Here is a 16065-nt window from a genome sequence, read left to right as displayed (position 1 = left end):
ATATCTGTAATCTGGGTCGAAGTAGGCCATAGATGGATGAAGGGGACTGACCTGTCTGGAGCAATAAACACTATAAGGTGAGCTCGTATTTAAGGAAATAAGAAAATGGGTTGGGATTTTCACTTTTTACAGATGGTGAAGTAATTTACTAAGAAATTTAGAGTTTGCTTACTGAAACTGTTGTCACGGTCCGGGTGCGCTGCTGGTAAATTACCACTGAGTTCTATATTCTTCGATGTCCGCCTCTGGGCGGAGCTGTGACCTCCTCACCTGTCCAACTCACCTGGAGCTAATCTGGGGCAATCTACTGAGGGTATTCAAGACCAGTTTTGCTGTCTCTTCGTCAGCTTACCCGGGTAGGTAACAGGCTCTCACGACTCATGTGCGCCCAAATCTATGTACTTACCTTTTCTTCCTTGTGCTACAGCTCTCTGGTTCCGCCACTCGGACACCGGATCACACTCACTGGATTAGTCGCCCAGCTTCACGCTCCCTCTCCCGGCAAAGATTTTCAATAGCGATGGCCAAATGAAGCTATCTGAAGCATTAGAACTTATGTTGAAAACCTGTTCATTACTTGAAGCTTTTCACACACAGTCGTGTTTGGTGACATCTGTTGGCCAAAAATATGAAGAGCCGCTGGAATCTACAGCAATAATGAACTGCTTTCTTATTGATTGCCTACATTACAGAGCTGACAGCTTCTGTTTGATATCATGCGATATCCAAATTATGTTATGTCTATTCTAATAATAACTAATTTTGTATAATATGCTATAACTTCTATAATTATAACTATATGTATCGTCAGTAGCGGTTTTTGATACGGGCGACACGGGCGGTTGCCCGGGGCGGCATCATGGTGGGGGGCGGCATCACGGGCATCGACAAAAAAAAAAAAAAAAAAAAAAGATTACCCGTACTCATGCTGCCCCGATATCATGCCAGCGCATATCGGGAATGTCGAAGACACCGATTGGGTTTCCATCAACCATTTGCTGGGAGTAAGCGCCTGCTGCTTGCTGCACAGGGAGGAGAAGGCGGGGCGGCGGGGGATTCTCTGGCTGGCTGGAGCAGCATCTAATAACCAACTCGCAAAATAAAACAAAATAAAAACAAACCAACAAACATGAAAACACCAGACATTATGATGCAGGCTTATAATTTGCACCGATGTTTTTGGTTTTTTTTTTCCAAAATTCTATACGCAAAAAGTGAGCGCGGTGCGCCTGCTCGCTGCTGAAGTCAAAGTAAACTTTGTTATCTCTGCTCAACCCGTTCGCTCTGCAACTGCTACATACAGTTCAGTATATGGAGAGACGAGACGACGTGGCTCCAGTTACAGCAGTGCAAGTAAACAAACAATAAATATGAGAAGAGTAAGAAAATAAATATACACTTTAGGACCAGGGGTAAAGGGATCAATAACAATTTAAAATTTATAATTTACAGTTTGATGATTTAAAGCAAGGGCGTAGATTTGGCATGGACGGAAGGGACATGTCCCCACCAATAATTTGATCTCTTCGAGTAAAGAAAAACAAACCGGATAAAAAGAAAAAAAAAAAACGATCTGTCAACGTTTCATTCACCCAGCGGTGCAGAAAGACTTAAATTACGATCTCTACTGGAGTCCTACCTCATGTGACAAATATGGCCAATGTGATTGGCTGTGCCTTTCAGGGAGCTCTGTTTAGTTTTAGCAGCTGCAAGCCTGCGCTGCGAGGACCTGCAAGGAGGAGAGGAGGATGACAGCAAAAACGAAGAACCTGGATATAAGAAAGTATTTTTCAAAGAAACCTGTAAGTCACTTAAAGTCAAGTTCACTCATAAAATGTGTCCGTCATAATAACGTTACAGGCTATGCTAGGCTTTGGCCCACATCAGTCTAAAATTGTATGTAACAATGAATAACGTGTTTTGGAAACTAACTGCACAACAGTTAGTTTCCAATCCAAGCTCATAAATCCAAGTTCTCTCAGTCTCAGAGTAGCATTTCTAATTTTGATTGAAACTGTCAGAGAAAACGGCAGCCTCGAGCAAGCCAGGATATTAGTTTACAGAGGTTGTTAAAATTATATGCCTAACGTTAAAATGTAAAATGCTTAAAGGTAAAATGCTGTATGCCATGTCCACCACGAGAGACTGGACAGTATAGATGTAAAACCAATATGCCAGCAGTTTATCTCAGTTAACGAGAGGAGAAGGCATGTGTTTGGCTCCTTCACATAGTGGACATTGAGTTGTGTGGGGCACCAGTAATCCATGGCTGTTGCTGTAACAGTAGTTCATGTTTAGAATGAAAAATCCCAGCTCACTGATTTGATCGGGGCAATAGTGCCTAAAATGTTGCATAATTTTGCTGCGAGATCTTTTACTTTGTGGTAATCTTAGAGTAGTTTTATAGACAAAAACCACCAGGTCATTCACTGTTCCCTTAGTGCTAATGTATCAGAGATGTTTGTGTACTATAACTGAAGTAATGTTGTTAAAGTCATATTTTATTGTCATGACTGTATTTGAAGCTATTTTTATATGATACCTGATTTATATGGAATATGGCTGAAGTAACTAAAGTCTAAAATTCTTAGTCATTTGTTTAATAGTAATTTAACATTATATAATTCACACAAAACTATGAATTGTAATTTTAAATGGTTTAAAAGCATGTAGACTAGCATATGTAGGCAAGTATATTTCTCCTTTTTTTAAAAATCAAGAAGCAAAGACAAAAAGGAAAAAAACAAAAACAAAAAAAAACAGGGCAGGGTTTGGTGGTTGAATCATCCGTCCCTACCAATGCCAAAACCAAATCTACGCCCTCGATTTAAAGTCTCACACACAACCCGTCGAAAGGGGAGGGGGGCCTGCTTCTTCCAAATAGAGCACATTTCATTCATAATGTTGTAAATCCAAGCCCATTATGGATTCGTGATTTGAACCCTGGGTTGTGCGAAATCCCAGAAATAAACCCTAGACAAAGCAAATCTGTGAACTAAGGTCTAGGTCTGTTAGGTTATGTTGTGGTGACCCTCGGGTTAGGGGATGGGTGTTCATACTGGAGTGCAAAATTAAAACCAATGGAAGATGGACAAGAAAAGTTCTGAAGTCTGCAACCTTTATAGAGCCCTATCAAGTCTCTTGGTCTTAACATACTGTTAGTATACAATAAAAAGAAATTGTGTATAAGTCAGAAAACATTTGGCAGTTCCAGAGTTGCATTTTATTAAAATAATAACAGAAAAAAAAATTAAGGAACCCTGTATATAGCCTATACAACAAACAAAAATATAATGAAAAATCAAAAAATAAAATATATGAAATTGCATTTTTTGTGAGTGATTTAATATTAGATAAATGCAGCTGATAATCACAGATTTTTCACGAGTCTTATATGCTTGGGACAGCGCAACTACTTGCTGCCTTTCCTCTTCCTCCCATACACTGGACCTCACGTAGACAGCACATAATGATCAAAACTGGAGAAAAGGCAAGCAGACAGGCGTCTGGGCCAGCTCTGTCCTCGATTGTCTGACTGACACACACACACACACACACACACACACACACACACACACACACACACACACACACACAGGTCTCCAATTTAGTGAGCCTGACCTCCAGAGCTGCAAATATGCAACATGCCTTACAAGTGTTATTACCTAACAAGGCAGAGAAGTAGCAAAAGATCTGACACACTGATCACTGAGGAAAATACAGGAGCAACAAGTGAAGAAGCCACTGGCTCAACAACATAACAAGCTAGCAAATTCAAAAGGACAAAGTGAATGAATACCGTGAATATAATTGCCAGGTGATTCAACGAATTTGACTTTTTGCTGGCAATGTGGACCAAGCTCTCATAACGTGCCAGAGTATCTTTTGGAGCGACCTCAGAGCTGTGGCATCACTCGGCATCATTTCATGGACTCGCCATAAACAGCTGTGAGAGCTTGTCAGCTTGGTGCTGAGGCCACAAAGAAGAAGCAGAGCCGTTTCACATAGAGAAGTCTACGAGATCAAAGGCTGACTTGTTGGCAAAAAACTGGATTTAAATGACATAAAATAACACTGAGGTGTTATTTTCGCAGTCTAGTAGGGGCCGGTAATACAACTGAGGCTGTTTGCTATCAGCTTAGCAATGCAAGTCACTGTGTGACTTTTACCCAAACATCCTTTTCATTAACAGAAGAGCCAATACTGCAAATATGTGTATTTATAATAAAACATGTATTTATATAAAACGTATTTGCATTTGTAACTGTTGATAAGTATCTTAAAAGTAAAGAGCTGTATTATCAAGAGTCAAAAAGCTCCACATAAAAAGCTTATAAGTAAACTCTGAAAATGAATGAAACCCTGCAGGAAATGGTTCAGAATTCATTCTGTAACTACAAGCACTTTTGTTTTGCCAGCTCTAAACTTTACGAGTTGCTTGTAGGAACTCTTCCTGTTTGTCATCATGTCTCTGTGTTCAATGTTCTCCTCCTCAGGCTCTGGGTCTGCCCATCACTGATGCTCAGATTGCAGAGATGGAGAGCCATGCAGAGGACATTGACTTTGCCGTGGCGGCTGAAGAAGAGCGAAAGCTGAGGCACGATGTCATGGCGCACGTCCACACCTTTGCACACTGCTGCCCCACAGCTGCTCCCATCATCCACCTCGGAGCTACGTCATGCTATGTGGGAGACAATACTGTAAGTATGACTATTGCATAAATAAACCCAGCAGTGATGAGTTTTGACTCTTTAAAGCTTCTCATGTTTGTCGTTTCTGTTCTTCAGGATCTCATTGCATTGCGTGATGGCTTCAACATCCTCTTGCCTAAGGTGAGACTCACCTGTTTGTCCAGAAATTCTATGAAAACAGTGCAAATGAATATATTAATATCAAACAAGCTTGTCGGCTAGTTTGTTTTTACAGTGAGTCCATTAATATTAAAAAAAACAAAACAAAAACCTAACAGGACATTTTCAATGAATTCATGAAAAATTATATTTAAAAATTACAGGACATGCATTGCAACATATTGGTCACATTTATTATGCATCTTCACTGCTTCTGGGAGCTAAAGATCAAAGCTGGCTGTTTGTAGCCCACGATGTAAAATAAGTTTGACACCCTGATTTGCATCATTAAAGGCTTGTTTTTCCTGCAGCTGGCCAGAGTCATCGACCGGCTGGCAAACTTTGCAGAGGAATACGCCGACCTCCCCACGCTCGGCTTTACACACTTCCAGTGAGTCCGACTGCAGCTGCAGTGTTTTCATAGGCCTTCATCAGACTGATGGAGCTGTCTAACTTTGATGTCAAAGGTGCACAAGGTGAGGAAATGTCTACATTTAGTGGTGGTTAAAGAAACTTGGGTCTTGAGCTCAGGATTTTCAAAAAGCTGATGTAACTGAGTCTAAACTTTATACTGTCGTCTGCTGTAGATCTGCACAGACATCCGTCTGCTGGCCAACCTAAAAGAGATCGAGGAACCTTTTAAGGAGCAGATTGGTACGTTCGCTCATTCAAAAGCACTTTTTCACCTGTTAAACTGTGCCTCAGCCTAAAGCTTTGCCCGCTCCTCTTCCAGGTTCCAGTGCTATGCCCTACAAGAGGAACCCCATGCGTGCAGAACGCTGCTGTAGCTTGGCCCGACATCTGATTGCGTTGATGGCCGACCCCCTGCAGACTGCCTCAGTGCAGTGGCTGGAGAGGACACTGGATGATAGCGCCAACAGGTCAGCCAACACAGACACACTTACACTGCTGTGAATTTGGTATGATGCAGTTCTCCTCTGTGAAGTAGATATCACATCAGTGTGGAAGCGTACAATAAATAGTAGTGAACAATGATTCTCAGTTACGAGTGTTGCTTCTGCATCATCAAGGTCTTCTTGTTAAAAAAAATTGAAGACTTGAGAGGAACAAAGAATCCTATAACTGAGAGAACAAAAGCTTAACATTTTCCAATTGTATGGTAGTATGGAAGTAGTCAATTTGTTAGTTAAACATAACGTAAAAATAGCTGAAATATTAAAAAAAGTTGAATAGCTCAATAGTTAAAAAAAAAAAAAAAAAAAAATGATAAAGATAAACCAAGGTGAAACAGTTGTGTGTTCACTGCTAAATTAGTGCTAATATGATTTCCTTGCTCGCTAGTCTCAGTAACCGTGAATCGGTCCGCCGGGGTTTCCGCCCTTGGCCACTGCCCGGAAAACACTGCACCTGAGTCCTAAGGTGCCTCCTGCAGGTGGTGGACCTACAGAAGAGTGGGTCCATTTTTCCTCTTCGGGGTGTGCCCAGCCGGGCCCCATGGGCCAAAGCCCGGTCATGAGACACTTGCCCTCTGGCACCCTCCCCAGGACTGACTCCCAGGTTGGGGCTCCGGTAACCCTACCCTGGGCAGGGTGAACTCTTCCCTATATTTTTCCCACTCATTGCCGTCAGCCGGACAAGGGTGGAGTGCCAGGGTCAGGGATGAGTTACTGCCCAAAGTGGAGGAGTTTAAGTATCTTGGGGTCTTGTTCACTAGTGACGGGAGAGGGGAGCAGGAGATTGACAAACGGATTGGTGCTGCAGTGATGTGGGAGCTGTAGCGGTCACATTACCAGCTACCATTTCTAAGGGTGGTTGGTCTCTCCCTTAGAGATAGGGTGAGTAGTGCGGCCATCCAGAAGAGCCGCTGCTCCTCCACATTGAAAGGAGCCAGTTGAGGTGGTTCGGGCATCTGACTAGGATGCCTCCTGGGCGAGGTGTTCTGGGCATCTCCCACCATGAGGACGCCCTGGGGCAGACCCAGGACACACTGGAGAAATTATATCTCTGAGCTGCCTAAGAATAAGCTGGAGGAGGTAGCTGTGGAGAGGGAGGTCTGTGTTTCTCTGCTTAGGCTTCTACCCCCATGACCCGGCCCCGGATAAGTGGAAGAAGATTGATGGATGATTTTCCTGTTAGAAGAAGAAGTAGCTTAATTTAACAGGCCTATGGTTTTTGCCCACAGTAGCTTTTATGGAGTGCCACCGTGACTGCCCACTTTTATAGGGACTCTGGTTTTAAAAGTTAACATGGAAATCACATATTGAACATGTTTAAAAAAAAAAAAAAAAAAAAAAAAGTTGGCTAAAAGTATTTATATCCTGGGTAATGTTAGATATATATTAGATTACAAGACAATGAGAATATTATATTTTTCATTGTTTCTACCCTATCTGAGCTATTGTGTTGAAGTATGGGGGAATACATACATGACTAATATGAAAGCATTATACTTATTACAGAAGAGAGCACTTCGAATTATGCATAATGTTAAATATAGAGAACACTAATAATTTGTTTATAAAATCGAAATTGTTAAAACTAGAAGACATAGTGAAATTACAGACTTTCTATTATGTTTAGGGCAAAAAATAAACACTACCTCTTAAGTTAAAGTTTATTTGTATTGTGTTCAGAAAATGGGGACAGCAGAAGGAAGTTTTATTTTAAGCACCGGTTTGCTTGAACCACACAAAGGCAAATGTGTCCAACAGTCATAGGAATTCTCTCAGTGATCATCTTAAGTGTTGTATAAATGTGTCTCAATTTAAAGTCTGCTATAAGAATAAAATGATAAACCAATATGAAGAAGTTGAAAAGAATAGAATTTAATTGTAGAAAAATGATCCTTTTAGTTTGATATTTAGTGGTATTGCTCATTGTTGAGTATATTGTTCTGTTTGCTTTGTTTTGTTATGTGCAGAAAATTGTCATAGTGTAATTTTGGTTGCCTACTTGTATTATCACAGATAGGGGGCAGGTATCAATGAGAATTTATTCTTCTTCCTGCTCCTTTTCATGCATGGAAACAGTGTTACTTTAATTGAAAGGAAGGTTGTGTATGGGAATGCATTACTGCTGTACCATGTGTGAAACAAAAAAAAAAAAAAAAAAAAAAGTGGATTTCTCCTTCATATTTTCCACTGACACTTCAGGAAATCTTCCAGAGTTTTAGGCTTTGAACCAAGCCAAATAGCTAAGACATAAATCATGGCCATAAAGCAACAAAAGAGAAAACCTAAAGGGAAAAAAGAAAATAAATCAACAGTAAAAGACTATGGCTGTATCCCAATTCAGGGTCTGCAGCCTTAAAGTACGTATTTCAAGGCCGATTACGTCACAGCGGCGCGCCGAAGGCTGTCCCAATTAAAAGGCTGCTCGAAATGCGGCCCTGAAATGAGTCCTTCATTTCCCTGAATTTTAAGGCTGTGGCAGTGTAGACTTCGTGGCCCAACATATCCCAGAATGCATAGCACGGCGATGGGTGTGGATAAATTTGCAGAAAAAAAACAAAAAAAAAAAAAAACAAACTGCGGATGAGGGGCGGCCAAAGAGTACACTTTAAGTACTGAATATTATATACCTTATGTGCAAATGTTTAATAACGAAGAACATTGTATTACACTGTAGTTTTTAATTTTATTGTTAAGCACTTTGTGCAGCATCGGCTGTTGGAAATGTGCTATATAAATAAATCTGACCTTGACCTAACATTAAACATTGCTGACATGTGGCCAACAGTAAAGTTATGTGACATTAGTGACGTTTGTACTAACTTGGTTTTAAAGCCTTTAAAATATACGCCGTTCAATAGCTGAGCTTAATCTTACAGAGAATGATCAAAGCTCATGTAGAAACAAATAACCAAATGAACAAAAGATTCTCCTTCATTTCTGTCAAACAAAGCTATGACACGTTTCCAGTGGTTCGTATCATGGTTGCTAGGCAACCTGAGCAGCGCAACAGAGGCTCTTTTTTTTTTTTTTTTTTACTTTATTGACAAACAACAGTATCAGCGCAAAGGAGGCTAGACCGTCCCATTACACAAGCCTCGCACTTCCGGCCTTAGCGGTCTTTGAGTACGCGGCCCTTGAGGATGGTTGAGGCTGCGTACTTTAAGGCTGCAGACCCTGAATTGGGATACAGCCCATGTACATAATTGCGTTAATGGTTAAAGAACTACACATCCTACAATGCATTGCACATTGTTACCCAGGATTCAGTGGTTGAGTAAAAAGCTGTTATTGTGATTACTGATGGTTTCTTTCCTCTCTTCTCTGCCTTGCTCCTGTGAAGGAGGATCTCCCTGCCCGAGTCCTTCCTGACAGCAGACATCATCCTCAGCACACTGCAGAACATCACAGAGGGTCTTGTGGTCTACCCCAAAGTCATTGAGAGACACATCCGCAATGAGCTGCCCTTCATGGCCACAGAGAACATTATTATGGCGATAGTGAAGGCAGGAGGCAACAGACAGGTAGGAGAGAATACCCTGTGAGTCAGAATGGACACAATAATTTGAACATAACTGGATGAATGCATTTTTGCTTAATCAGGAGAGATGGTTTACTGGGCAGAAAATGCCAGTGGTAACCAGAAATTCAGATGACTGAAATGAGATCATCTTACTGACTAGTAACCAGTGTTTTGACCATTTAAATGAAGAAGCTGATTACCAATAACCAGACCTGACATGGAGACCCAACAACATGGCTGTTAAAGTCAGCTCCACCTTAATGTTTCTGTTTTTTCCTGTGTCTCTGTTAGGTTTTGTATTGTTCATTGTCATTTATGCTTAGAAATATTTAACCATATATGCTTAAAGGTATATAATCAATTGTGTAGTGATAGGACTGATCTTTAGCAGGCTGTAAAGGCTTGGTGTGTATTCCACACTAGAATGCACACCCACAGTCTAGGAACATCAGAGAGGTCCTATCTTCTTTGTTGATATATACGTATGTTTGCTATACCATATCTCTTTAAGTATAAGAGCCTTTTGTTTAGATAGATCTGCTAGACGCCTGGCACCAGCTTTGGGGAGTCTTCACAGGGTCACATCTTGACCTCACACAAATCACACACACAGGCAAAGTACTCTTTGCCTGTGTTAATGAACCTATGCATATTCATGTAACCTCAATAAAAGGGCAGTGTTACGGGAGAACGGACGAGAGCAACTGGGGTCAAGCGAAGGAACGGCGCCTGTCCAGTCTCTCCCGTGCACGAGAAACATGAAGAACTTTGCCTACCCGTGTCTTGCTTTGCTGTGTAATTATATTGTCTTCAACGTTCCAGCGGATAGGTTCAAGCTACAAACCTATCAGTCTCCTTCAGGAGTGCCATGAGAAAATCAGTGTTCTCTCCCAAGAGTCAGCAGCTGTGGTTAAACAGGAAGGTGGAGATAATGACCTGCTGGCCAGAATCCAACGAGACCCCTACTTTGCACCCATTCTAGGGCAGCTGGATGCTTTGCTGGACCCCAAGACCTTTATTGGGCGTGCTCCACAACAGGTACAGCATGAACAGCCTTATTTTTGTTCAGGCTGACAACAGATGAATGTTTTCATCTAAGCCACAGCTCCCCTATTACTGCAGCTGTGCCTGCTGCCCCGGTTGGCGACGGTGACGACTGTTAAGAAACTAATGGTGTAAAATGTATTTTCTTCTTCCTGCTCCTCTCCTCCAGGTGTCAAAATTCCTGGCTGAAGAAGTACGCCCCCTACTGGAGCCATTACAGCGCTGAATTGACAGCCTCTGTGTAACATGAGGCTGATATGGTGCTTTGAACATATATATGCTTTTGGCTGGGTGAAAAAAAAATAAATAAATAAATTATGCTATGTCTATTGTAAAGTCAGTCCCTTCATTCACATCATTATATTGGTTTGCAATTATCTTAGTAATATAATTCATGAATGTCTTCACTTAAACCTAACACTGATGTTATGAAGCGTGCACATAACAGCATTGTGTGGTTTTTCAAAAATTGTTTCTTTAATATTAATTATGTTTCTCTTACTTTGAGTTACCTGGTTTGGGGAGGTGGCTGTTTTCTGTCTGGGCAAAAGGTGTTGCCAAGGGCTGAGGACTTTGTAAACACCTGTTCAGCAGGACCAAGTGCTTGTGAGAAACGGGGGTGTTTTGTGTTTACTTACGTTATTCTGTGCTTAGTTAGTATTGGTGTTTGTTTATGTTTCTCCCTATTGTGTGTAAATGGTTTGGCCAAACCACTATAAAAGCTACCCTCCTGCGTCTTTGTGTTTAGGTCCGTTTGTGACTGAAGTTGTGTGATTACGTTTCTGTAAATTACTTTTTGTAGAGTTACATTTAGTTAACCTCTTTTATGGGCCAGGGGTCTGTTCTTCATACCTCGCTTACTACATCCAAGATCAAATCATCGCGCCAACTTTGAGCTCGCTATTCCGGTTCTCCGAACACACCTGTTGTTGACGATTAGTATAGCTGGATGAAGTAATGTGAGATCACTGGGTGGCTTAAAAGTGGCTACGCATCGATAGTAGAAACATTGATCGGCAACCCTTTGATTGGTCGGCAAAAATGTCGAAGGAGCGCGCTCAGTATTTTTCGGCAGCAGAGCAAGAACTCTTGATTGAGGGATTTCAGGAGTTTCAGAGTTCAATTAAAACGCAAGGGAACACTGCAAAGGCTGCAAAAGCAAGGAGAGAGGGCTGGCAGAAAGTTGCTGACAAATTAAACTCTTAAGTAATTTATTATATTACATTATGTCATATTATATTACATTATATCCTCTTTCACATTAGAGCCACAACAGGACCCACTAGAACATGGGAACAAGTAAAAGTGAAATATAAGAATATTCTACAGAATGGTAATATTTATCACTTATATTGCTTTTAGTCTCTTGAAAAGAGACCCTGAAATAATCTGTTTGTTTATAACAGCAACCAAGAAAAGGGCAGAGCAAAAAAAGACAGGTGGTGGTCCTGCACCCCCTCGTCAACAAGTTGGTTAAGTAAATAATACCCTCACGGGAAAATCGATATCTCTCTATGAGCACACTGTCGCGCTGAGCTAAAGGATCCTGTCTGTCCCGCAATGTACGCTGAATTCTGAAAACTCTCCTTATCAATCTTGCACCTTCCGCAATGGGTGGCTCGCGTAAACGGACAGGACATGGCTGCGACAGGCTTCCCAAATCCACCTTCGCTTTTATAGCCGTGGTCTCTCATCTTGATTACACGAAGTAATTTACTATTACTACTCTAAAATATGAATTACATCTGAAATAATCAAATACATGTACTATTAATCATTCTATTACATTTCCCTTTTTTTAGGAAATGACCTGTATGTATCTGTATGAAATCAATAAAAGAATCAAATACTGCATTATCTTTAGTTACATTGATAATATTTATTTATGGAAAAACAGTGGAAAAATATCGCTGTTGCTTTCGTATAAATGAAGCGGACATACCCGAGTGGCCGCGATCTAATCCCGTTTACATAAAGTAAACCTGCTCCCGAGCAAGTTTACGCTTACGGCTTTGTTGCTATGGCAGCAAGTCTTGGATCGCTTCGGGGAACCGAACGATCCAAGATCACGCGAAATCGTCAACAATCAGATCCAGCTAACTTACTTAGCGAGGTACGAAGAACGCACCCCTGCTAATTATATTTTAAACTTCGTCTTTTTAAACTTTTTGGGGAGTTTTCCAGTCACCCAAGAGTTACGAGGCGCAGAATCATCGACAATGATAACCACATCCCCAGGAATGAAGTTCCGTCCGATTCTCTGCCACTTCTGACACTCCAAAAATCACCAAAGAAACTGGAGAAGATATCGCTGTGAGAGCTGTGGTGACCCTCTTTGAGCCTGTACTCTCCATACATGTCATACAGTTTCCCTTTTCTCCTTATCTGAGAGGACCTCATAGGCTGCCCCCAAATCTGCAAACTTGTCCAGGGCTTGCGGGTCGTCTTGGTTTCTGTCGGGGTGTAACTGCAAAGCCAGCTTTCTGTAGGCCTTCTTGATGTCCCTGATTAATGCACTCTTGTATTCATTTGCATCAACAGCATTAACTAAAACGGCCATTTTAATCTCTGGATCATTTAAAGAGATCTTTCCAAAATCAAGGTTCACTGGCCAATTAATTTCTGGTTCAGCAAGAAACTTTGGCCCTGACAACCAGGAATCATCCTTGACAAACTTCCGTTTAAGGCTGTGAGGTTCTTTTCATTTGGAAGGAAAGATAAGCGCAGACAGAGTCCGGAGAGGTGTCCAAAAAGTGATTTATTAAACACACACTTATTATACAGTGTGGGGAGCCGGTCCTCTCCTCTCTGCCCCGTTACAGAAAGCTTTATAGCCATTATGACGTCAGGAGAATTCCTGGACGACCTCTTCTCAGCACAACAACACTCTCCCAGGCTTGAAACCAAATGTTTCCCATCATCGGTATCTGGGAACATAACCAATTGTGTAGACGAATGTGCAGTTTTGTGAGATTGTAGGTCCAAGCCAACGAAAGTTGACTGTCCTCAACTGACTTCGGCCTGCCTGGACCTGCAGGTCCGCTGGTGCTATTTGCATGATAGAGTATTATATCTAAAAGGTGTTTTATTCTGCGTGCTCTGGCAGATTTACTAAATGATAAATGATACATGATAATATTGATAATAAACTGATGATAAGTGATGCAGACTAATGAAGTACTGATGAAATAATGACAGTGCATATGAATGCTTGCTGTTCTACAGCCTTCCTATTATTTGGCATTTTTACCTGATTGCACCTAAATGGTAAACCAATGTTGTAATGACCATCAACCAACTTAACAGAGTCCATCACTGACTTCATAAACTGCTGATCTTCTCTAGACAAAGCAAACTGCTCATCCTGAATACATTCTGGAAAATCAGCCTTTATTTGACGTTCCCACAGCTCATCCAATCTTGCCACGGAAATCCTATTGACACTCACATCAAAAATGTCAGTCTTACGATCCTCTCTGAGAGGACCAGCATAGTTTTTACTGCATAGGGACCTCCATCCTGACTTCTAACAACATCCCATGGCTCTAAAGCCTTGGGCACATTGGTCCTGATCAACAGGTCTACCCCAGAATTTATCTCCAGTATCTTAATATAGCACAAATGTGGCCATCTATCGAGATCTTCCTGTCGGGGAATATTACATTGATGAACAGGCATGCTTTTCTGAGTAAATAAGTCAGGCAAGTCACAGTAGTGATCTAAATCCAAACCAGCTACTTCCAAATCTGAAACAACATAACTACTGACCATTTTCTCCTGACCCATTGTCCGCAAAAGAACGCCAGTTTTCCTTCCTGAAAGATTCAGCCTATTCATGAGCCCTTCAGTACAAAATGAAGCTGAACTCCCAGGATCTAGAAAAGCATAGGTTATCAGTGACTGATTACCTTTCTTGGCCTTCACTAACTGGTATTATGGACAGAGCACTATTTTGCTCACCAGCCCCAGTAACGCCACTGCTTTGCGCAGCACATGAAGGACCTTCATCTGGTGGTTCTCCCCCTCCTACAGTTTGCACTGAAACACTTTCCCTCTGCTTGGAGTGGATATGTAAGAGTGTGGGGTGTTTCTGTTTACAGACTTTACACAAGAGACGTTTCCTACAGTCCTTGCTTCTGTGCCCAATGCGCAGACAACCATAACACACACCATTCTCTTTCAAAAAAGATAATCTTTCACAGTGCAACTTTCTTTCAAACAAAGGACACAAATCCAACATATGCCCTGCTCCACAAAACAAGCAAACCTTGGTCACAACTGAACCACTCTCTCGCCTCAATGCTGGCTCAATCTTCCCTTCCACCTTGGCCACTGTAGTAGCAAAACTACTCCGCTTAGCCTTAGGGTAAAACTGAGACTTAACATTCCTCGCCTCTTTTCTGATGGCTGGAGGATCCTGTATATCTCTAAACAATGGGTCACTTGCGATCTTAACTTGCCTTTCGACAAACTCAACAACATCGCAAAAAACCACTTTACGTTGAATCCTCTCCTGCAGATTGCACACAACATTCCTCCACTTATCCCTGAGCTTATAAGGCAACTTTTTATAACTGCTTGCATATTAGTTGAAGTTGAATTCTATTCTATTAGCAGAGACATCCAACTCATGCAAGGACTCAACGTCTCCCATTGCATTACAACATTGCCTTAATAAAAACCCATATCCCTGCAAAGCCTTCACATCATCAGATTTTATAGGTGGCCATTTATTGACCCTTTCAATGTAGGCAGCAGCAATTTTCAGCGAATTGCCAAAGTTTTCCTGGAGCAAAGATTTAGCTTTAGCATATCCATACTCAACAGGCATATACTGACAGCTTCTGACCATTTCTCTTGGATGGCCTCTAGTATATTGCTTGAGAAAATATAAACAATCCTTAGCACTGTGAGCTTGACTCTCCACCATGTGCTCAAACGCTCTCATAAATGTTTGATATTGCAAAGGATCACCATCAAAGAATTGAATGTCACGCCTTGGTAGCAAAAACAGACAGCTGCTCAGCCAATAAAGTTGTAATTTCATTTTGTTTCTTCAAAACTGACTAGATGATCATGACCCTCACCACCTTGCACTGTATGTGTAAGAGGTTTTGATTGTGCGTGAGACTGCGACATCATCCGATTAGTTGAAACTGCACCTGGAAATACTTGATGTAACTCCATCTCTGACTTTTCCAACAAAACGACCTTAGGCTGAGAAATATTTTTTAACCTTGGGCCTTACATCCAATACATGCGCTTGATGATCACTTGCATCAACACCCTGATATGGCTGCTCTGGTAACACAGGTTTGAACGTAGGAGCGTTAGGATTTAAAATGCCTAAACTCCTGTTCTCGTTCTAAATACGAATTCATTCCATCAGATTTACCATTAACAGCACTTGAGACTCGGGACATTTCAGAAGCTTTTAAAACATTCACCTTTGCTGCTGAGGCTGCTATTTCAGTTTCTAAGTCAAGAAGCTCCTTTCTTTTCTTAAGCTGCATTTCTTGTTCTTCCAAAGCATGCTTTTCTTTCAACAACCTCTGTCGAACAAGAAGGGCAGCCATGTCAGCTTCTGCCATTATGCGTGCTGACAAGGCAGATGAAACCATTGAGCCACTGAGTGATGATTTACTTTTCCTACAACTTCTGGTTCCAACATTAGAGATTCTTTCACTTGGATTAACATCATCTATCACAGCACCTTTACCAACATTCCCGGCGTGCC

General features: G+C 41.4%; 1 protein-coding gene across 1 annotated transcript; it reads left to right on the top strand.

Moving 5' to 3' along the window:
- The first annotated feature begins 691 nt into the window (after window positions 1–691).
- LOC146575787 (adenylosuccinate lyase-like) lies at window positions 692–12015 on the top strand. The gene is made up of 10 exons (XM_085272503.1): window positions 692–1802; window positions 4497–4700; window positions 4788–4832; window positions 5162–5241; window positions 5296–5326; window positions 5438–5504; window positions 5584–5731; window positions 9105–9285; window positions 10146–10322; window positions 10498–12015. The coding sequence occupies exons 1-10, from the start codon at window positions 1749–1751 to the stop codon at window positions 10552–10554; spliced, it is 1044 nt and encodes a 347-aa protein (XP_085128629.1). The 5' UTR covers window positions 692–1748; the 3' UTR covers window positions 10555–12015.
- Window positions 12016–16065: the final 4050 nt, after the last annotated feature.

The sequence above is a fragment of the Mchenga conophoros genome, linkage group LG4, assembly GCF_057382185.1.
Source record: "Mchenga conophoros isolate Kocher_MC1m ecotype Shallow Benthic linkage group LG4, M_conophoros_male_GT1.1, whole genome shotgun sequence".
NCBI classification, from domain to species: domain Eukaryota; kingdom Metazoa; phylum Chordata; class Actinopteri; order Cichliformes; family Cichlidae; genus Mchenga; species Mchenga conophoros.
This window is presented reverse-complemented; position numbering and strand designations above follow the sequence as displayed.